The 16,797-nt window shown below is 41.1% G+C and overlaps 1 protein-coding gene across 4 annotated transcripts; it reads right to left on the bottom strand.

Moving 5' to 3' along the window:
- Positions 1-1,205: 1,205 nt before the first annotated feature.
- Positions 1,206-12,075, bottom strand: slc2a3b (solute carrier family 2 member 3b). 4 transcript variants are annotated; one of them, XM_034611108.1, is made up of 11 exons: positions 11,211-11,277; positions 10,923-11,058; positions 7,498-7,602; positions 6,961-7,121; positions 6,456-6,696; positions 5,873-6,035; positions 5,430-5,617; positions 4,313-4,417; positions 4,123-4,224; positions 3,825-4,028; positions 1,206-3,731 (listed from the first exon to the last, which is right to left on the bottom strand). In XM_034611108.1, exons 2-11 carry the CDS (start codon positions 10,944-10,946, stop codon positions 3,480-3,482), a joined length of 1,545 nt encoding a protein of 514 aa, XP_034466999.1. In that variant the 5' UTR covers positions 10,947-11,058; positions 11,211-11,277; the 3' UTR covers positions 1,206-3,479. The 4 variants fall into 4 exon arrangements, with proteins under 4 accessions (XP_034466999.1, XP_034467000.1, XP_034466998.1 ...); XM_034611109.1 differs by lacking the exon at positions 11,211-11,277 and adding an exon at positions 11,970-12,075 and having other exon boundaries at positions 3,480-3,731; XM_034611107.1 differs by lacking the exon at positions 11,211-11,277 and adding an exon at positions 11,727-11,957 and having other exon boundaries at positions 3,480-3,731.
- Positions 12,076-16,797: the final 4,722 nt, after the last annotated feature.

Consider the following 16,797-nt stretch of genomic DNA (forward strand, 5'->3'; position numbering starts at 1 on the left):
ACTGCAGCACTGCAGCTTGTTGATGGCTTTTCATGCCCCAGTTCACTGCAATGAATAAAACTTCAGTAGACTCTTGCAGGGAGATGTTGCCTATTGGCTTGACACAGTTAGATGGCCCCATTCCCAGCCAGCCGGGGGCCCTTTACCCTCGGCTCTTTGCTCCGAGAGGCTGATGTGCGGAGGGCAAAGTGGAGAGGGAAATGAATAATGGTGCTGAAGTCATTAAACAGGGATTTAGAACTTCTCAAGTCCATTTTGTTCTTTTGCAGCAGCTCGCTCCCTCTGGCTGCTCGAATAAAATGTCTACTCGTGTGTGTTTTAGAGCTGAGACAATGAGTTCATTGATTAGTCAATCATCAGAAAATGATCACAGTCAATTAATCACTAAATATTCAGACAAAAAACCTCTGGCCTTTTATGTGTGAATACAGTTTTTATTATCACGTCCACCAAGGACTTTTATGTTTCTTTCTGCGCTTGTTGTCTGTCAGTCTGATGGTCAGCAGGATTACACAAAACTACTTCATTAGTATTACTTGTTCATGAAACTTGGAATTGGATGTGATATCTGTCCGAAAATAATCCATATAATTTTGGTGTGGATCTGGATCAGGGGTCAGATCCATTTTCCTTCAACATGGCGAGATAGGCATCTTTTCATGGAATCTTGATTTTTTTTTTTTTCAATCACACAGTGAGTGTTTAATTATTTATGAGTGTAGATTTATTGGTGCAGATTCAAATATAAATCCAGATCCAGGGAGTTTAAATGTGGCTTCATGAGGAGACTGTTGGGCCACTGGATGCCATTCTACTTAGTAAACTGCTTAAATTATAATCCATTTTAACGAAGCATATTCAGTTAATCAAAGACAAATTTGAATGTTATAAAAAAAAAAAAAAATCAACAACCTCTGGATTTGCAGTTCAAAGTGTTTCTTTTAAATGTGAGAACAATGTCATTTAAAAATGAAGCTTTCATAGCAAAGTGAAAATAAAAAGTAGATTTTCAAAGGAATTCCTCTGTGGGGTTAATAATCCCCTGCATCTCTTCGTGTGTTCTGGTTTGGCTTTTGAAGCTGTGTGTCACAAGAGGGTGTCTAACCCCATGACTCCGTGTCACGCACGCACACTTAATACATATCAGCGCTAACATGAATATATCATTTCAGCAGCAGCAGCAGCCACGCAACAAAAACAAGCTCTGGTTTTAAACGCATGACTTTATTTCAGTGATTCAGGGTTTGTTAGCCTCACTTAAAAAAGGACAATTGTTCACCAGCTTAAAATAAAAAACTTCAATTTGTAACAGGCAAATAAATTAAGTTTGTTCAAATCAAAGTTCACAAGTTATATTGAATAATTGATCATTTAATTTGGGAAAAAAATTAACTTGTGTGTCACTAGTTGAAATATTTTTTTTTATTTGGTGAACAGTTTTCTTTTTTCAGTGTGTACAGTGTATGATTGAGTAGTAGTAGATAATGTTGTGGTGCACGAATGGAAGTTACCACAATGCAGATATGGAAACAGACAAACCTTTCATACTTTTACTTTAGAATAGAGATTTCAGTAACATTAAACATTCATGGCAATAAACTGGCTTTAACTCACGGCATCACAGCGAGAAAAACACACACTGTTTATCCTCATTATTCAAGTCGCACATTTCATTACAAGACGGACACGTTTATTTCATTTTAGTCTCTCTTGTTATTAAGGCAGAACAGAGGACATCATGATAGAAAAACAGTAAAGGTCAACTCCGACTGCCACACACACACTCCGATGCAGTCACTTCCCGCTTCTGTTTTCCCACAAAGAAAAAACAGCAAAAGAGCAAAATATACATATTAAAAATGCTGTGGAGAACTGAAATATGGTGGCATTCACCATAGTAACAGTATTCCCCAAAGGGCAAGAGGGAATCGGCGGAGGAGACAGGATTATGAAAAGAAAATAGAGTATGACAACCAAAACCAGACCTATCCTAATGCATACGAATATATTTACATGTAGCAGAGATCGACGCACAGACACACAAACCGTTTCGAGAAAGTAGTCGGACTGTGCGTGCAGACAAAACGCTGCTAACTCTAAAATGTTGCAAAGTGCTTCCTGCAATTGTGCAAGCGTCAACGGCATTTGTAAGCAGGTATACACTGTGTTGTAACAGCTGATCATGACGCAGAAAGTGGAGATACTAAACTTATACACATGATTTCCGACATTCGGACACAAATACATGTGATACGACAGTTTTTGTGCATAAACCCATTGAAATAAATACGATTTCTTTAGTGTTTTTGTTCTGTATCATCGACTCACATGGCAAATGGCTTGTTTAAACAGAGATATGTGAAGTTAAACTTAAATGTGTCTGAATACATATTTGAAAAAGAGTGACAGGCACTTTTGATGGGATGTAACACTGTTTCAAGAGGTTCTGGGATATCTTAATGACCTGTGGCGCATTGGCTTGTATTTACGTTCGGAGTTTCAAGTACAGTGATGGATGAATGTGCTTTATCCGCTGTAACAGTTAGAAGCCAAACACATTAACACAACGAGGCACCTGAGGTATCAGACTGAATCATTCTGTCATCGTGGTTGTATCCTGCAGCGAAACCATAACACGGACACTTTGCTAAGACTTGGCAGTGTTAGACTACGCCTCATTCTCCTACATGCAGACATCACCAATGCACACAACCCTCCTCGACTTACTCCTTTATCACACACAAACACTTCTAACTTCCAATGACGTGCACCAGTACAAACACCCTGTCCTCTCAGATGACATCAACATGCATATCTCGCTTAAATATATAATTTAAATCTATAGTCAGTGCTCGACACGAGGAGGAGAGGGATTGATGCAGCGCCTCGTCCATCTGTCTGCTCGAGACAACATGGCTCCCTTCCCCTGGCTGCGAGGCACATCAGGCAAGCAGACAGGACTCCAAGTCAGTCTTTTTGGGTCAAACTACCACACTCCAAAACCGGCTTTTCAAGCTTGACCTCAATACATAAACCCCCGCTTTAAATCCGGCAACCTTTTAACACTGGGGGTAGCAGAGGACCTGGACACTGAACATATGTTGATCCTCTTACATGGATCAATACGCACAGAGCTGGCACCGGGAATGTCAACAAACATTAAGTACTGGTAATTCAGTTAAGTTTCGCCCACTGTTAAAGCAGGATTATGGGGAATTCTGTCATTTGTTTAAGCTTTTGTAATTGGGGAATACTTAAAGACTGTGTGTTTAATTTACAAAAAGGCACATTAAAAACATACATTAAAAACAAAAATCTTATTTCTGCATTAATACACTGAGTTGGCTTTTTCTAAACACACCCTCACTGCTCTTTTATCGTTAGTGAGTTATGAAATATAACTCCTTGCAATTTCTATGTGCATGGACCCTGTTCGCCTGCACTGCACCCTAAGGCTTCCTGCTTCTCGCTAAAGATGCTCATGGTTTCCCCGGGGGAAGATCCACCATAGGAACCTTTTCTGTGGGGGACATGGGTGCAGGGTCCGGCAGGCCGATGACCACCCCTTCAGGCCCAGGGGCATTGGTGGGCTTCCCCGCAGTGGCAGCGAATCCCTCTGCGATGTCGTCAAAGGTTCGTCCTTTGGTTTCAGGCACTCGCAGGTAGGTGAAGATGAAGAACCCAATGAGGAGGACCGTGAAGATGATGAAGACGTATGGGCCACAGAGTTCCTGAGAAAAGAGAGGACGGCGTTTCGTTGTGGGATAAACTTTCAAACCACTTGTTCATTAAGAGAGTTTCAGGTGTCGTAAATGTATCCCTACCTCCAGTTTGGGGAAAGATAGCCCCACCAGGAAGTTGGCGGTCCAGTTGGAGAAACCTGAGATAGCCATGGCAGCAGGCCGGGGCCCCTGGGAGAAGAGCTCAGCCACGATGAACCAGGGAATGGGACCTGGACCCATCTCGAAACTGGCGACAAAGCCAAACACAGCCACGATGGCCATGTAGCTAAGAGACGGGTTGTTCCTCTGCTCAGACAGAGAAACAGAGAGAAAAATTTTAAAAACATATTTTATTTGCTAAAAGATCACAGGACAAGATGATCCAGCAGCGGACACTTACCCCTAAAGAGAGCGAGATTGTCATAAGTAGAGCGCTGATGGCCATTCCAGCCAGGCCAATCAGGTGCAACGTCCTCCGCCCCGCCCTTTCAACCAGGAAGAGCTGAAAAAAAGGAATTCATTAAAATAAATGAATAATTAAATGAAACATGCCATGTTCTGAGACACAAACCAGGAAGTCAGACACTTACAGAGACGACAGTGAACACAGTGTTGACGACTCCAGCCCCGATCGTAGCGTAGATGGGTTGAGTTACACCGGCGGTTTCAAAGATGCCTGTGGAGTAGTAAAACACCTGGAGGGAGAAAAAGAAGAAGAAAGAAGATGAGTGCAGTCAGTGTTTGAAATGACATTTAATACATTTAATCTGCACCTGTTCCTTTTTCAGCCACTTGGGGGCAGAATACACACTGACAGTATTATCAGAGTTAGCAAACAATTGCTGCCCATTTTTATATTTTTTATAATTATTTTCTTGCACAAAACACAGCACAGCTAATTCCTTGTGCGTGTAAACCTACTTGGCAATAAACCCAGATTCTGATTCTGCAAATTTAGCAATCACTTGAGTTATTTGTCTGGATAGTCTCTCACTTTTAGCTTTGTTTTGGTCTCTACCAACTTCTGGTTGAAACATCTGGATCGTTAGCAGCTGAATCATCCCACAGTTTATCAGAGTGAGCGTAAACAAAGATTCTGTCGGCTGTCAAACTATAACAATGAGCTACTAAATGATAAAATGCTCTGTTGACCAGAGCGGAACTGAAAGGATGGGGCGGGTGATGATATTGCTTCTATATCGAACGCCATTGAATCCATAGAAATATTGAATTGTGCAGCTTTAACTTTCGGTGAAGATCTAAAGCACAAATCTATACAAGTTGTATTATGTAAAACTCTGATATCTGCTTTCCTAGTGAGTGATATAGGTCAGGGTAATGTGTCTGTCAGGGCTGAATCGATGCTGCAGTCTTTGGCCGCAGGCTGCAGCAGCTTTACTGTGATTGTCAGTTCAGTCACAATAACCATCAACACATTTAGTCGGCCTAATTACACAACCTTACCAACAAAACACCTTTTAAATACCACTGTGCTGCCATTGACCCTCAGAGGCTTAGATTATTCCACTCAATCTAACATTGCCTGGAGCCAGGAAGCCTCTCCTGTCATGAGCTTTGTATAATTTCAGTGAATACCCCTTTAAAGATTCATTAAGTTGGAAGATAGCCCCCTCATTTCACGTAGACAGAGATTTCTTAATTATTTCCATTAATCGGCAGCTGTGATAAGATACGATGTCGACTCACAGCGTTGATGCCAGACAGCTGCTGAGACAGCTGGAGGACGATAGCGATGACGATTGGTTGGCGGTATTTTGGGGAGCGGAAGAGTTCGGGGATGGTCACTTTCTTTTCCATGGCCATCTTCATCCCTTCTTCCTTCATCTCTTGAATATCATCGCTCACGTCTTCAGTGCCACGCAGGCGGACAAGTGCTGCAATGAGACGACGGGATGGATGAACGGAGAAGAGGTCAGCATTTTATGATGGAAATACGATGTTAAGGTAGGAGCAGCTGCAAGGGTCTTGGAAGAACATGTAACCATGGTGAGATTTTAATAAATCACAAGGCCTCAGAACATTTACGGGACACGCTTCAATCCACAGTTCTTTAAAAATTCATGAGTCCTTCTAGATTCGGTCTCATTAAAAGCTGATGTCGTCATCTTCTTTGCTGGAACTAAACCAACCTTTTCTTGCCTCCTCTTCCTGGTTGAGGCTGATGAGCAAGTAGCGGGGGCTTTCGGGGCAGAAGGGCAACATGATGGTCTGCAGTATGGCCGGCAGGATGGTCAGAGCCAGCAGCAGAGGCCACAAATAATCAGAGCCCAGTAGAGAGTCCAGACCAAAGATCTAAAGTAAAAGGGCAGCAGGGGAGAAGTATTTGTAATTGGTGTTTTTAAGTCAATTTATTAGCGCTACATCAAAAACTTTGAGAGTGCAAAGATTGCTTGTGCAACTGTCCTCCAGTGCACAAGGTGTCTGAGGCTAAGAGATGGCAAACATACTAAGGGTTACAAAATTGTTTTTACCAATCGATTGGTGAAAATTAAAGATTATATTTCATTAAGATTATTCTGAAATGAATATGTTAATGTATTTTTTTAATTTAATATGACTTTATTCATATTTCTCATGTAATGTTCTGCATCCCCCCTGCATGAGTGTAAATATGTTAGTATTTACACTCCAAATGAGGTTTTCCAAATGATAATATAGGTTTTCCAAATGATAATATATAAAGCATTAATCTCAACTATCACATACTCATACCTGTGCCACCAGGATGCCGATCACGACACCCAGCTGGTGCAGGGTGCCGAAAGCCCCCCGGACAGCAGTGGGAGAGATCTCGCCCACGTACATGGGCGTCAGTCCGGTGCACAGGCCGCAGAACACGCCGATGATAAACCGGCCGACAATGACCATCTCAAAAGACCGACTGAGGGCCGACAGCCCCATCAGACCACCTCCGAGGACAGCGAGGACATTGGACAGCAGCATGGACTTACGCCTGGTGATGAGCAACAAGCAGGAAGGAAGGAAAGACATAGTTAGTGAGTAAACTAAATTTAAAAAGCATATGTCTGAAAAATTTACATAAATAAATTAGGCTGCAGCACATTGCTTTTATTGCAGAATGTGCAGATTATTCTTTAAAACAGATCATGAACTGTGATCTTAAAACCAAAGATATTAAATGTATGAATTTCTTGTTATACGATGTAATTTATCGATCTATTATCAATTTTATTAACTTTATTCTTTTTGTTCTAACCTGCCAAATTTGTTGACTATGGCTCCGACGGAGAAGGACCCGATCATGCCTCCCACACTGAAGATGGCCACAGAGAAACTCCACACCATGGTGTTCGCGCCCTCGCTGAACGGCTCGCCGTAACGCTCCATGGACACATTCAGGAAAAACCTACGCAGTTTCTGTCACACCACAGAAAAGAATGACAAGGTTAGAGGTGAGAAACTGTATGGATTTTTTGTACATATCCACATGGGGGCAGTGCAGCTTTTTAGCATCAACTCATGTCTGTCACTGCGACTCTGTTTAGCCGAGGTCAGAGGAGACTTACTATAACATCCCAGGCAGAAAAAAGTTTCTTCAACTGTAGGTCACTGCAGAGCGTCACTACAATATTAATACCAGGAATCGAAAGAAGATGTGATATTGCATCTATAATTAATACAGGAACTATGCCCTCTCCTTTAATGTCTGCCGTCTTAAAACATAGATACACTCAATGTCCATCACAAGATTAACACTCAGCAGTGTGGCTCACATCCAGAAACACACACACACCTTCTCTGGTGCGTTGATGACCCCGGTGTTGTAGCCGAACTGCAGCGAGCCAATGACTGCTGTTGCAACACAGTACAGAAGATAAGGCGTCACCTTCTTCTTTGGCTGTTGAGGGAGAAAAACGACAGAGAGATGTGACAGATTAAAAGACTGAATAAGGGGCAGCTAATGGACAATCATGGCCTCAGTCTGTGTGGTGGACATGGCCTGTTCCTGCCACCACAAAGCTCTTGTTGTTTTATAGAGACACTGGTAATTACACACAATGAGCCTTTCTACATCTGCCCTCCTCCCCTGTTTTCAGCTCGCTGCTACAGAAGCTGCAGCCTCGCACCAGTGCTGTGAAAGTTAAGTGTTACGACACAGCACCGGCTCCACGATTTCCAGTCCTGAGGTATTTCTCAGCTAAGTAGCTAAATGCACCCTGAGAGAATAAGACCGAATCCTATTGTGAGTGGTTTTTTTTCCTGCTGGTTTGAGAATTAAAGTGGGTTTAGCTCATAATAACAAGCTAATACACCTGACATTAATCCCCGGCATGGCAGGGGAGAGAAATCTGCAATATGCAAAAAGTATCCAGCCAAGCAGAACTGAGCGGAGCAATTGGTTTGAGTAAAGTTCCCAGTTGACTCTGTGGAGGCCTCATGCAAAACATGAACATCCCCAATCAAAGGTTCAGTGTGATTGAAGCACAGGGCCGAGGACTTCATCTCTTTTGCATTGACTCCAATCCCTAAACCTTATAAGAACTTTTGCCACGGTTATTATTTGCACCCAGAGTCCAGTGGTATCAGACTAATGTCCAAACAGGCTCATTAATGAAAGCTAATCCATTGTAATCGTCAATGTTTAATCCTTCTACTTTCTAAATCATGCTGCTGTTTCAACATCAATGAAACAATTCATGACGTCCACCGGCAAATACATTAATACGTTGTTTTGTACAATATTAATCACATCACAAGTCAAAAAGCAACAGGCGTGTACAAACACAGGCACAGTCCGCTTTGTGCCCAGCATGTGATATCACTATCTGCTCTGATAAATAACAAATTCCTCAAATATCCAGTTCACGTGGAACAAACTGCCTTTTTTCAATCTTCAAAGAGTCGTCCTCCCCTGAATCAAACTGTCTGTTCCTTCACCTGCTCGGCCGCCTCCTTTTCCTGATCTACTGAGACCTTCTGGTTCCTTATTGGCAGAAATGTTTTTAGCACATAACGGTAGCTCGTTTCAGATGCCCATTAATTTACCACAAACCACCAGCCAGCACAGAATGAGACAGCGCACAAGAGGAAGTGATGAATTGTTTGAGAGAGAGTGCATCAAGCTGCACAGGGGGGGTTTTCTGATACGATGTCATGAAACGAGAGGAAGGCACTGTTGATACATTTGTGACTGACTGAGCGTGAATGTTTTTTCGCTGGAAACAGGAAATGCTGCGTAAAATGATAAAAGTGTTGGAGAGTAGAAAGGAGGAAATTCAACTGTTGAGCAAAAACACAAATGCATGATGAAATTAGAAAAAGATTTAGGGAAAAAATACAGAAATATAATGTCAAAGAATACAAATCTAATTAATGCTACATTTGTTAATTTAAAATAAAACAAATGAATTACAGGCAGGTCATCTTTGACTCTGGCCAGAAGATCACCTCCGATAATCTATGCAGAATAGAGGATGTTAGTCAGTCTTATCTTTTTAGAGAAGTTTAGATCAACTGCGTGGGTTGCGTGTGCATGTTAACCATGTGAAACACCCGTATCAGATCTGCATCTGCAGGGACACGCTGGTGTTGAGTAAGATTTCAACAAGTTAACTGCATCGTTGGACCGCCCTCTTGTTACAACAGCGATTTGAATTCGGGAGGGGCCGTGTGAGTGAAGAAGCATTATCATGACCATGAAGCTTAGTGTGTGTGTGTGTGTGTCTATTTTTCAAAACAACAGCCGAGCACATAAAGTTACACAAGATCTGCAGCTCTAATGTACAATGTACAAAACACACACAGGTTGGGTTTGTTAATGGATGTCCACTGTAAAACATTAAACAGTTAAGATCAATATGTGATACCAATAAATTATTGTTTATCTGTTTAGAAATATAACCGATAATGTAAATACTGACAAATTAAACTTAATACATAAGAAAGTTTGAGCTCTTACATGTCGTTGACAAGTGTCTGCACATGAGGATCACCTGATGTGAATGAAAGCTCCAGAAACATTTTCTAAATGGACCCTGAGCTGCTGTTTTTCCAGGGCAAGACTGAACTTTAAACGGCAGTTACTCAGCTATGCTCTCTTAAATTGGTAATTTCCTGTTAAATCCTAAAAAAAACTGATAATTCAAAACCACATACAGTTACGTTGTTTCAACAGTATGAAGATTTCATCATTTCATCATCCCTCGCACTACTCACTAAAATTACGCTGGACTGCCTCCTCTGTGAGACACCCAACTTCCACATTCTTGTCATATTGCAATCTTCCCACTATCTGCACTTATTCAATATTTCCAACTTTTAATACATAATTTCCTTCTTTGTTATTGCTTTAATCATTAATCAGAATGATGCAACCATCCCTTTCCCTTAGTACACATGTAAATAAAGGCTATAAGTCTCATCTCGTGCCAACACTGGTCTTTTTGCAGTTTGCCTGCTTATAATAGTGACGATGGTTTGGTGGCTGGTTACAACAATGCGGTGGATGTGTAAATCTGAAGTAACGGCCATGAAAATGAAGTAACTGTATGCAACATGTTTCAAAACACAAACCACAGGGATGGTTTGTAAAGGCACCACAGGATCAGAGACAGCAACATATAGTTGCTCATTGAGGATAGAAAAAGAGAGAGAAAGACTCAGCATTTGATAAATTAAACAAACTCTCTCCAGTTGCATGTTATAATGACTTTAAGCAATTTGCCAGTCGTCGCTTCCCTTTCTCCTGATCCCTCTTTGTCATGTCACCTTTCCCTCATCCCACCTCTCTACGCAGCAAATAGAGCAAAAAACTCAAACACGCTCAAGTTTGAACTTGCCACACCAAAACTCCCCCCTCTTTTCCTTCTAGTCGTGTCCTGAAGTGCTCATCTCACACCCCCAGCTCCTGCTCTTGCCAGAAAGGAAAAATCCATAATTGCCAGTCTTCACCACAATTTATATATTGGGAGGGACTGGCTCGAAAGAGGCTCAGAGCGAAAAACAACACTCTTCTTCGGGAAGCACTTAGGAATTATACCAGGCAAAATAAATGTTTATAGCTATGAATAAATTATATTAATCTACAAAAAATGGTTTGGCAATATCACCACATGTGTGAGGTTCAGTGTTTGAAAATGATTCTAAGTTGAGAAAAATGTCAACATAGCACCAGCTGCACACACAGAGAAGTAGAAGTAAAGTAGAAGTTATATTCACCTTCTCATCCTCCATCCGCTCCATCTCTGCTGCTTGCTGTGGAAGATATTCAAGACGAAAAGCAGATCACACACTGATGCCTCTTGCTGAGCTGCTGGCGGACACACCCCTCTGTGCAGACAGGCAGCAGAAATACCTGAAAACACACACACACACACACACACACACACACACACACACACACACACACACACACAGGAAGTATTCGTCACAACCTGATGGCAAACACACACGTTATACCTTTAAAAGAAACTCAACATATTCAGCATTAGATAAATAGCTACCTACCATTCCCTATAGCTTATACCAGTGGGAGCTTCAGACCACAGATCTAATGACTGCACCTCACTGAATTCAACAGGAGTCAGTCAGAGCACAACTATGACAGTAAAGCCCTCCCTCTGCCGCCCTGTGATCACACACCCCCCTCCTCTCCTGCCGCCGCTGCTGCTGCTGCTGCTGCTCTAATTGTGAAATCAAAAGAGAAATATTACATAACTCCATCTTTTCTAATTAAATTAGTGTCGCTTGGCTCATTGTGTTTCATAAAGACCGAGACAAAACACCATCTGAGTGGGCTGCACAGCATCATCCATGAAGGAGCTGCAGGTGATGCTGCTCTATAAAGACACTTTAGTTTTTTAAATGTTTGTTTACGCACACTAGACAGGTTTTATTCTCATGGTGTGACAGTGACACTACAATAGTTTACTCCCACAGCTCAAATCAACTTGTGAAAACATTTGGACAGAAACAAAACAAACTTTTACTCATCCGCATATGTGAAAATGAATGTTTCTTTACCGGTAGTGCCGCACGCCGTCTGTATGTATATCCAGTAAATCAATCCTGTCCAGACCTGTTTGTTATGACAAATGTTCAGCCCTCCTTCTGCCTGTGTGCTTATAAAGAAGGTGGTACAAGCTCATAGGCACGTTCCACTACTTCTGACTCCTCTTACTCATATATGAGTGGAAGTGTCTCCGTGCGTAAAAGGCGCAGGCTCATATTTTCCCATGTTACTGAATCACTTCGGGGATTACTCGCCTGGTGTCGTAATGTCAGTGGAAGCAGAGCAGAGGAAAGAAGCAGCAGCCAGTGAAAGGAGCCTGTGTTCCCCTGCTGGTGCTGCTGCTGGTGGTGGTGGTGAACCCAGCTGCCCACCGGGGGCGCGAGAACAAAAGGCAAAGTGCACGGAGCTCAGATACAAAGCCCGGTCACGCAGGAATCATGAGACCGGCTCAGTGGGTGGCAAACAAACGGGGAGCCCTCCTTAATTTTTCATCAGCTATGTCTAATCTTCACAGTCCTCACAAATCCCAGTCTGGAATTCCACTCAGTGAATTTACATTGATGGTTTTAAATGGGAGCACAGGGCAGGAGTTTCAGGATTTCATATTAAACATTGAACTTATTGATTCGTACTGTTTTGGTACTCTTTGCAGCTTTATCATTATCGTTGCCCTATTGCTTTTCGTTTGATTATTCAGGCAAATGAATCACGTCTTTGACGTCTTGAACATACTCGAAAACTCACCAAACTTTGATGTATTATGGAGTAATTGGAAATGGGCGTGGAAAAATGGCTCTACAATTGGCTATAACGCAGGCGCTTGAGTTTGTTTTCACCGATCTTCACGGAAATCGGTACACACGTGTATCACGACCAGACGAACAAAAAGTCTTCAGGAGAGCATTATGAAAAGCGCAACAGGAAGACGGCCATTTTGGATTGATTGGCCATTACGGCCATTTTACACATTGTATTTTGACAAACTCCTCTTAGAGCTTTCATCAGATCAACTTTGAATTCAGTGAGTGTCGTCTCAACTCCATGGAGATTAAAATGATTAGGGTTAGGGTCAGGTTAACATTTTTAGCGTACATAGCACGGTCTGAGCGTGACGTGGCATCGAATTTGGATGATTCGCCAAAAAAGAGTGATTCAAACTATCTCCTCAGTGCATTGTCCAATCAGCTACATATGTCAATATTTCCTCAGGGTCATAGCGTCACCTACTGATTCGCCATGAAACAGGATGTTTTTTTTTACTCAACTGTGCATTGTCCAATCAGCACACTACTGTATGTAGTGATAGCGGCACCTACTGGCAACAGGAAGTAAGCCTCGTTTGACAACTTTAATTAAATTTACATACAATTTGATGGCGTGGACCGTAATGCGTGATCCTTCCCATGGTGCAAGGAGGGTGATTGTGTTGAGAGAACATATCATTAATCACAATGGAAAACAATATTGGACTAATGACACTGCCCCAAGCAGTACCATTTTCCACCATTTACCTTCCTGATAAACAGGTCCCATTTCTTACTTGAATAAACGTGTCAAATATAAAGTCTCTGATGCAATTATATGTCCATCTACTGTCTTCTTCCTCTTCTTTGATCCCTGTTTTCCTTCATGAAATATCAAAGACCTGATGTCCCTCGTCTTTGTGATCAAAGTAATATCACACTGGTTGCCAATTCATCCATCAACCACTGGGCTCAAGATGACCAAGTTTTCCCACTGTTTCCCTGGCTTCCTAATGGGCTTGTATTCATACCATGAAGAAGGCCCAATTCCCATTTTTACAACAGATTACGACATTATCAGAAATCTGGAAGAAAAGGCGAAGAAGCAGATCAAGCTCTGCACTTGGAGATCATTGAAATGAACAAATTTCAAACAAATCAAGGATGTGTTTAACATCATAATTGAGGCCTTAAGGATCCAAATGACCATGTCCCTGTCCGCCCTCCCCTGCGGCCGCATCAGGTCCCGAGTTGTAGTATAAGTATTAATAATAACAATAATAACAACAACAATGATAATATTAATACATGTTATTTATACAGCACTTTTAATAATGCTCAAACTTTGCGTAGATGTAAAAACAGAGAAAGTAAATATTAATAGGCATATAACTAAAAATGTAGAATACACATTGTAATCACATATTAAAATATAAAATACACACATTAAGAAACAACTTACAGGATGTGAAAGAAAGTTAATAACAAGACCTTACAAATACTGATCTCACTGAGAAAACACTGCTGCCAATCTCCCCAGAACATTTTTGACCAACTGCAAAAAAATTAAAATGTGATTCAACTATTTTGCCAGTAAATTACATTCCCAAACAACAAGCATTAGTTAATGATGGATTTGCTTCCCAAGTTGCCAAAACCATTGAATAGCCACTGAGGACATGGCCTCTCTGTGCTGAAGGGCCCTGGACAGTATTATGTAAACACAGCTACTAATTGTGCAGAACTAAATGATGGATTAATTATGAGTCTTGGTCTTCACAAATAAAAAAACACTTTCCTAACCTTGCCTACTAACTCACTGTGTCCCAGCCATGTGAGCTGTTTTCTAGTTAAATCTGATAATATCGTGCACATTGTGGGTTCAGACATAAGTACGTCTAATATTTGCTTGCCGGTATTTCTGGACCAAACTAATGAGGATTAGCATTTACGTTAAATACGATTCATTTTATTATTTATATTCCTGTTTTGCTGATCAACTGTGACTCCTTCATTTAAAGAACAGCTTAGTGTATAAACAGACATCTGACCCCATGAAAAGCAGGATTTCTTTCAAATACACCCAGTAGATGCCCGTAAGCTCACCCCTGTGACACATTATGGGGTTTGTGACGCATTGCAGTTCAGACAAAATCCGCATACGTGACAGGAAAGGAGTCACAGCGAAAACAGGAAACTGTAAACATAAGTTTCCAATAGATGCTCAGAGTTTGAATCACGTAGTTGGAGCCTTCAGCTCAAAATGAACGAATGACTCTGCAGACTTGTGACCTTGAATATCACACAATGATGACAGGATATATATGAACATATTGTGAAGGTTTCCCTTTACATACTTATCTGCTTTTTAATGTCTTTAAACCTTTAGGCCAGGTCCAGCACATTACAAGTCCACAATGATCAATATTTCATTGAATCACTGTTTGTATTTTTCTTAATTGAAATAAATTTCACATTTACTGAGGCCAGAAAGCAGAGGTAAGTGATTTTGATGTTTGTCATCAACAGCAAAAGTTAAATGAATCTGTTATTGCAGTTTCAGTCTAGTGACATCAAACATGTCAGTGTCATCTGTGAGACTCCTTCCCTCTCGGTGTGTAATAGGGTTGAAAACAGAATTACTTGATTCAATCTTGAAATAACCACATCAGAAAAAAGGAAGCAACCCAGAGTGAGGATGTGCAGATGATCATGTTTCGTACCTTCAGTGTGACGCAACAGTGCACTTCTTTTTTTTTCCCTTTTTTTTTTTAAATTACACATCTTCGTCCCATCTGTGTCCTCTGAGCTGTTGCCAAGAAAACCAATCCTGCAGCATCTCCTTCACTGACCTGTCCTGACTGAGCAAATTCAATAATAAGACATCTGCAGAGAGCAAGCCGGCTCCTACACACTGTGAACCATCTCGCAGGGATTCAGTGGAATTGACGCATTGTTAGCAATGGACTGCATTTAGTTAATTTCAACTTCAAATTTCAAGTTTTCATTGTCAAAACACTGCAGAACTTATGAGTCGTTTTAACGTGAGGTCTTTTGAAATGAGTTTCACGAATGAACTGCAGATAACGATTACCAGACGTTATTAAATAATAAAAATCTTATATTAGAAGATTTCCCAGCATGCTTTGTTTGAGAGTAAACACTCTCTATATACTTTTCTTCTTTGTACAGAACAAACATGAGGGAAACTTGTTGTGTCTCTTAAATATATATAAATAAGTTGCGACTCATGTGTAGCGAAGTAAAACAAACACCTACATTTGCATTTTGTTCTGCTCGTCTGAAAGAAGTGTTATGGAAGTGTTATCTCAACATTAACCAGTGCATGAATAATACCCTCAACAGTTTCATCAACAATTTTTTAATTAAATAATAATAAAACCAACATTTGCAGAAGATTTGCTGGAATTAAAACTGTATCTTTTGACTGTCCCTCATTTCAAAACTGCACTGTTTTACCGTGTAGCTGGAGGCACTCTAACATTTTAAGAGATAAAGTCAACATGTGGAGCCAGTTTCTTTCTTTGTTTGCTCACTGTCACCACATCGTGCAGAACACAAAGATCCTCAAAGACTTTCCCACTGAAATGTCTTGTCGTCTTGCTGCAGTGACATTATTGCAATGGTCGTACATCTTACATTACATTGAACAAAAAAAATTCAAACTGCAACATTGCATCAAATAGAAACATGATAAATATAATGCTACATTTCGTTTTAGCTCAGTGAGATATTTTGAGTGTGTTTGGTAGGTCTTGCACCTCGTGTGGGTTAGAACATGATAAACATGCATTTACAATAATAAGTACGTGTTGAGGCAGGTTCACTGAGTTTACATGGTAATTTGTGCAACACCGCCACCCTGTGTTTCTCCTTTGCCACTGACTCATGCTGGCACACACCGACCCTGACCTGGTACCACTCAATGCCATCCACAGTTCCCTGGGAGGCGAACACTTCATTTAAATAGTTTTTGGTGACAGCTCACCCATTTATGGTATGTTCAAGATTCTAAAACCGCAACTTTGAAAGTGCTTTGGTTTCAGTGGAAAGAAAAAAACTGAGGAGGAGAAGTCTGTTTGGTTCCCAGACCCGACACAGAGGAAGGACTCATACCCACACAGGCATGTCAGGACATATTGTAGCATAGCCGAGGGGATGTTAATCAAAGATTTCAGCTTCACTATCAAACTGTTACGCAATACAATTCATTAAATCATTATAAACATGCGCCCGCGTGTCTTTTGAATTTCTTTGTTCACAGACTCAGGGCGTTGATCTAAATATTTCATATTTTCACAGGGTTATACCAACTTTA

This window comes from Hippoglossus hippoglossus, chromosome 16 (genome assembly GCF_009819705.1).
Source record: "Hippoglossus hippoglossus isolate fHipHip1 chromosome 16, fHipHip1.pri, whole genome shotgun sequence".
Lineage (NCBI taxonomy): Eukaryota > Metazoa > Chordata > Actinopteri > Pleuronectiformes > Pleuronectidae > Hippoglossus > Hippoglossus hippoglossus.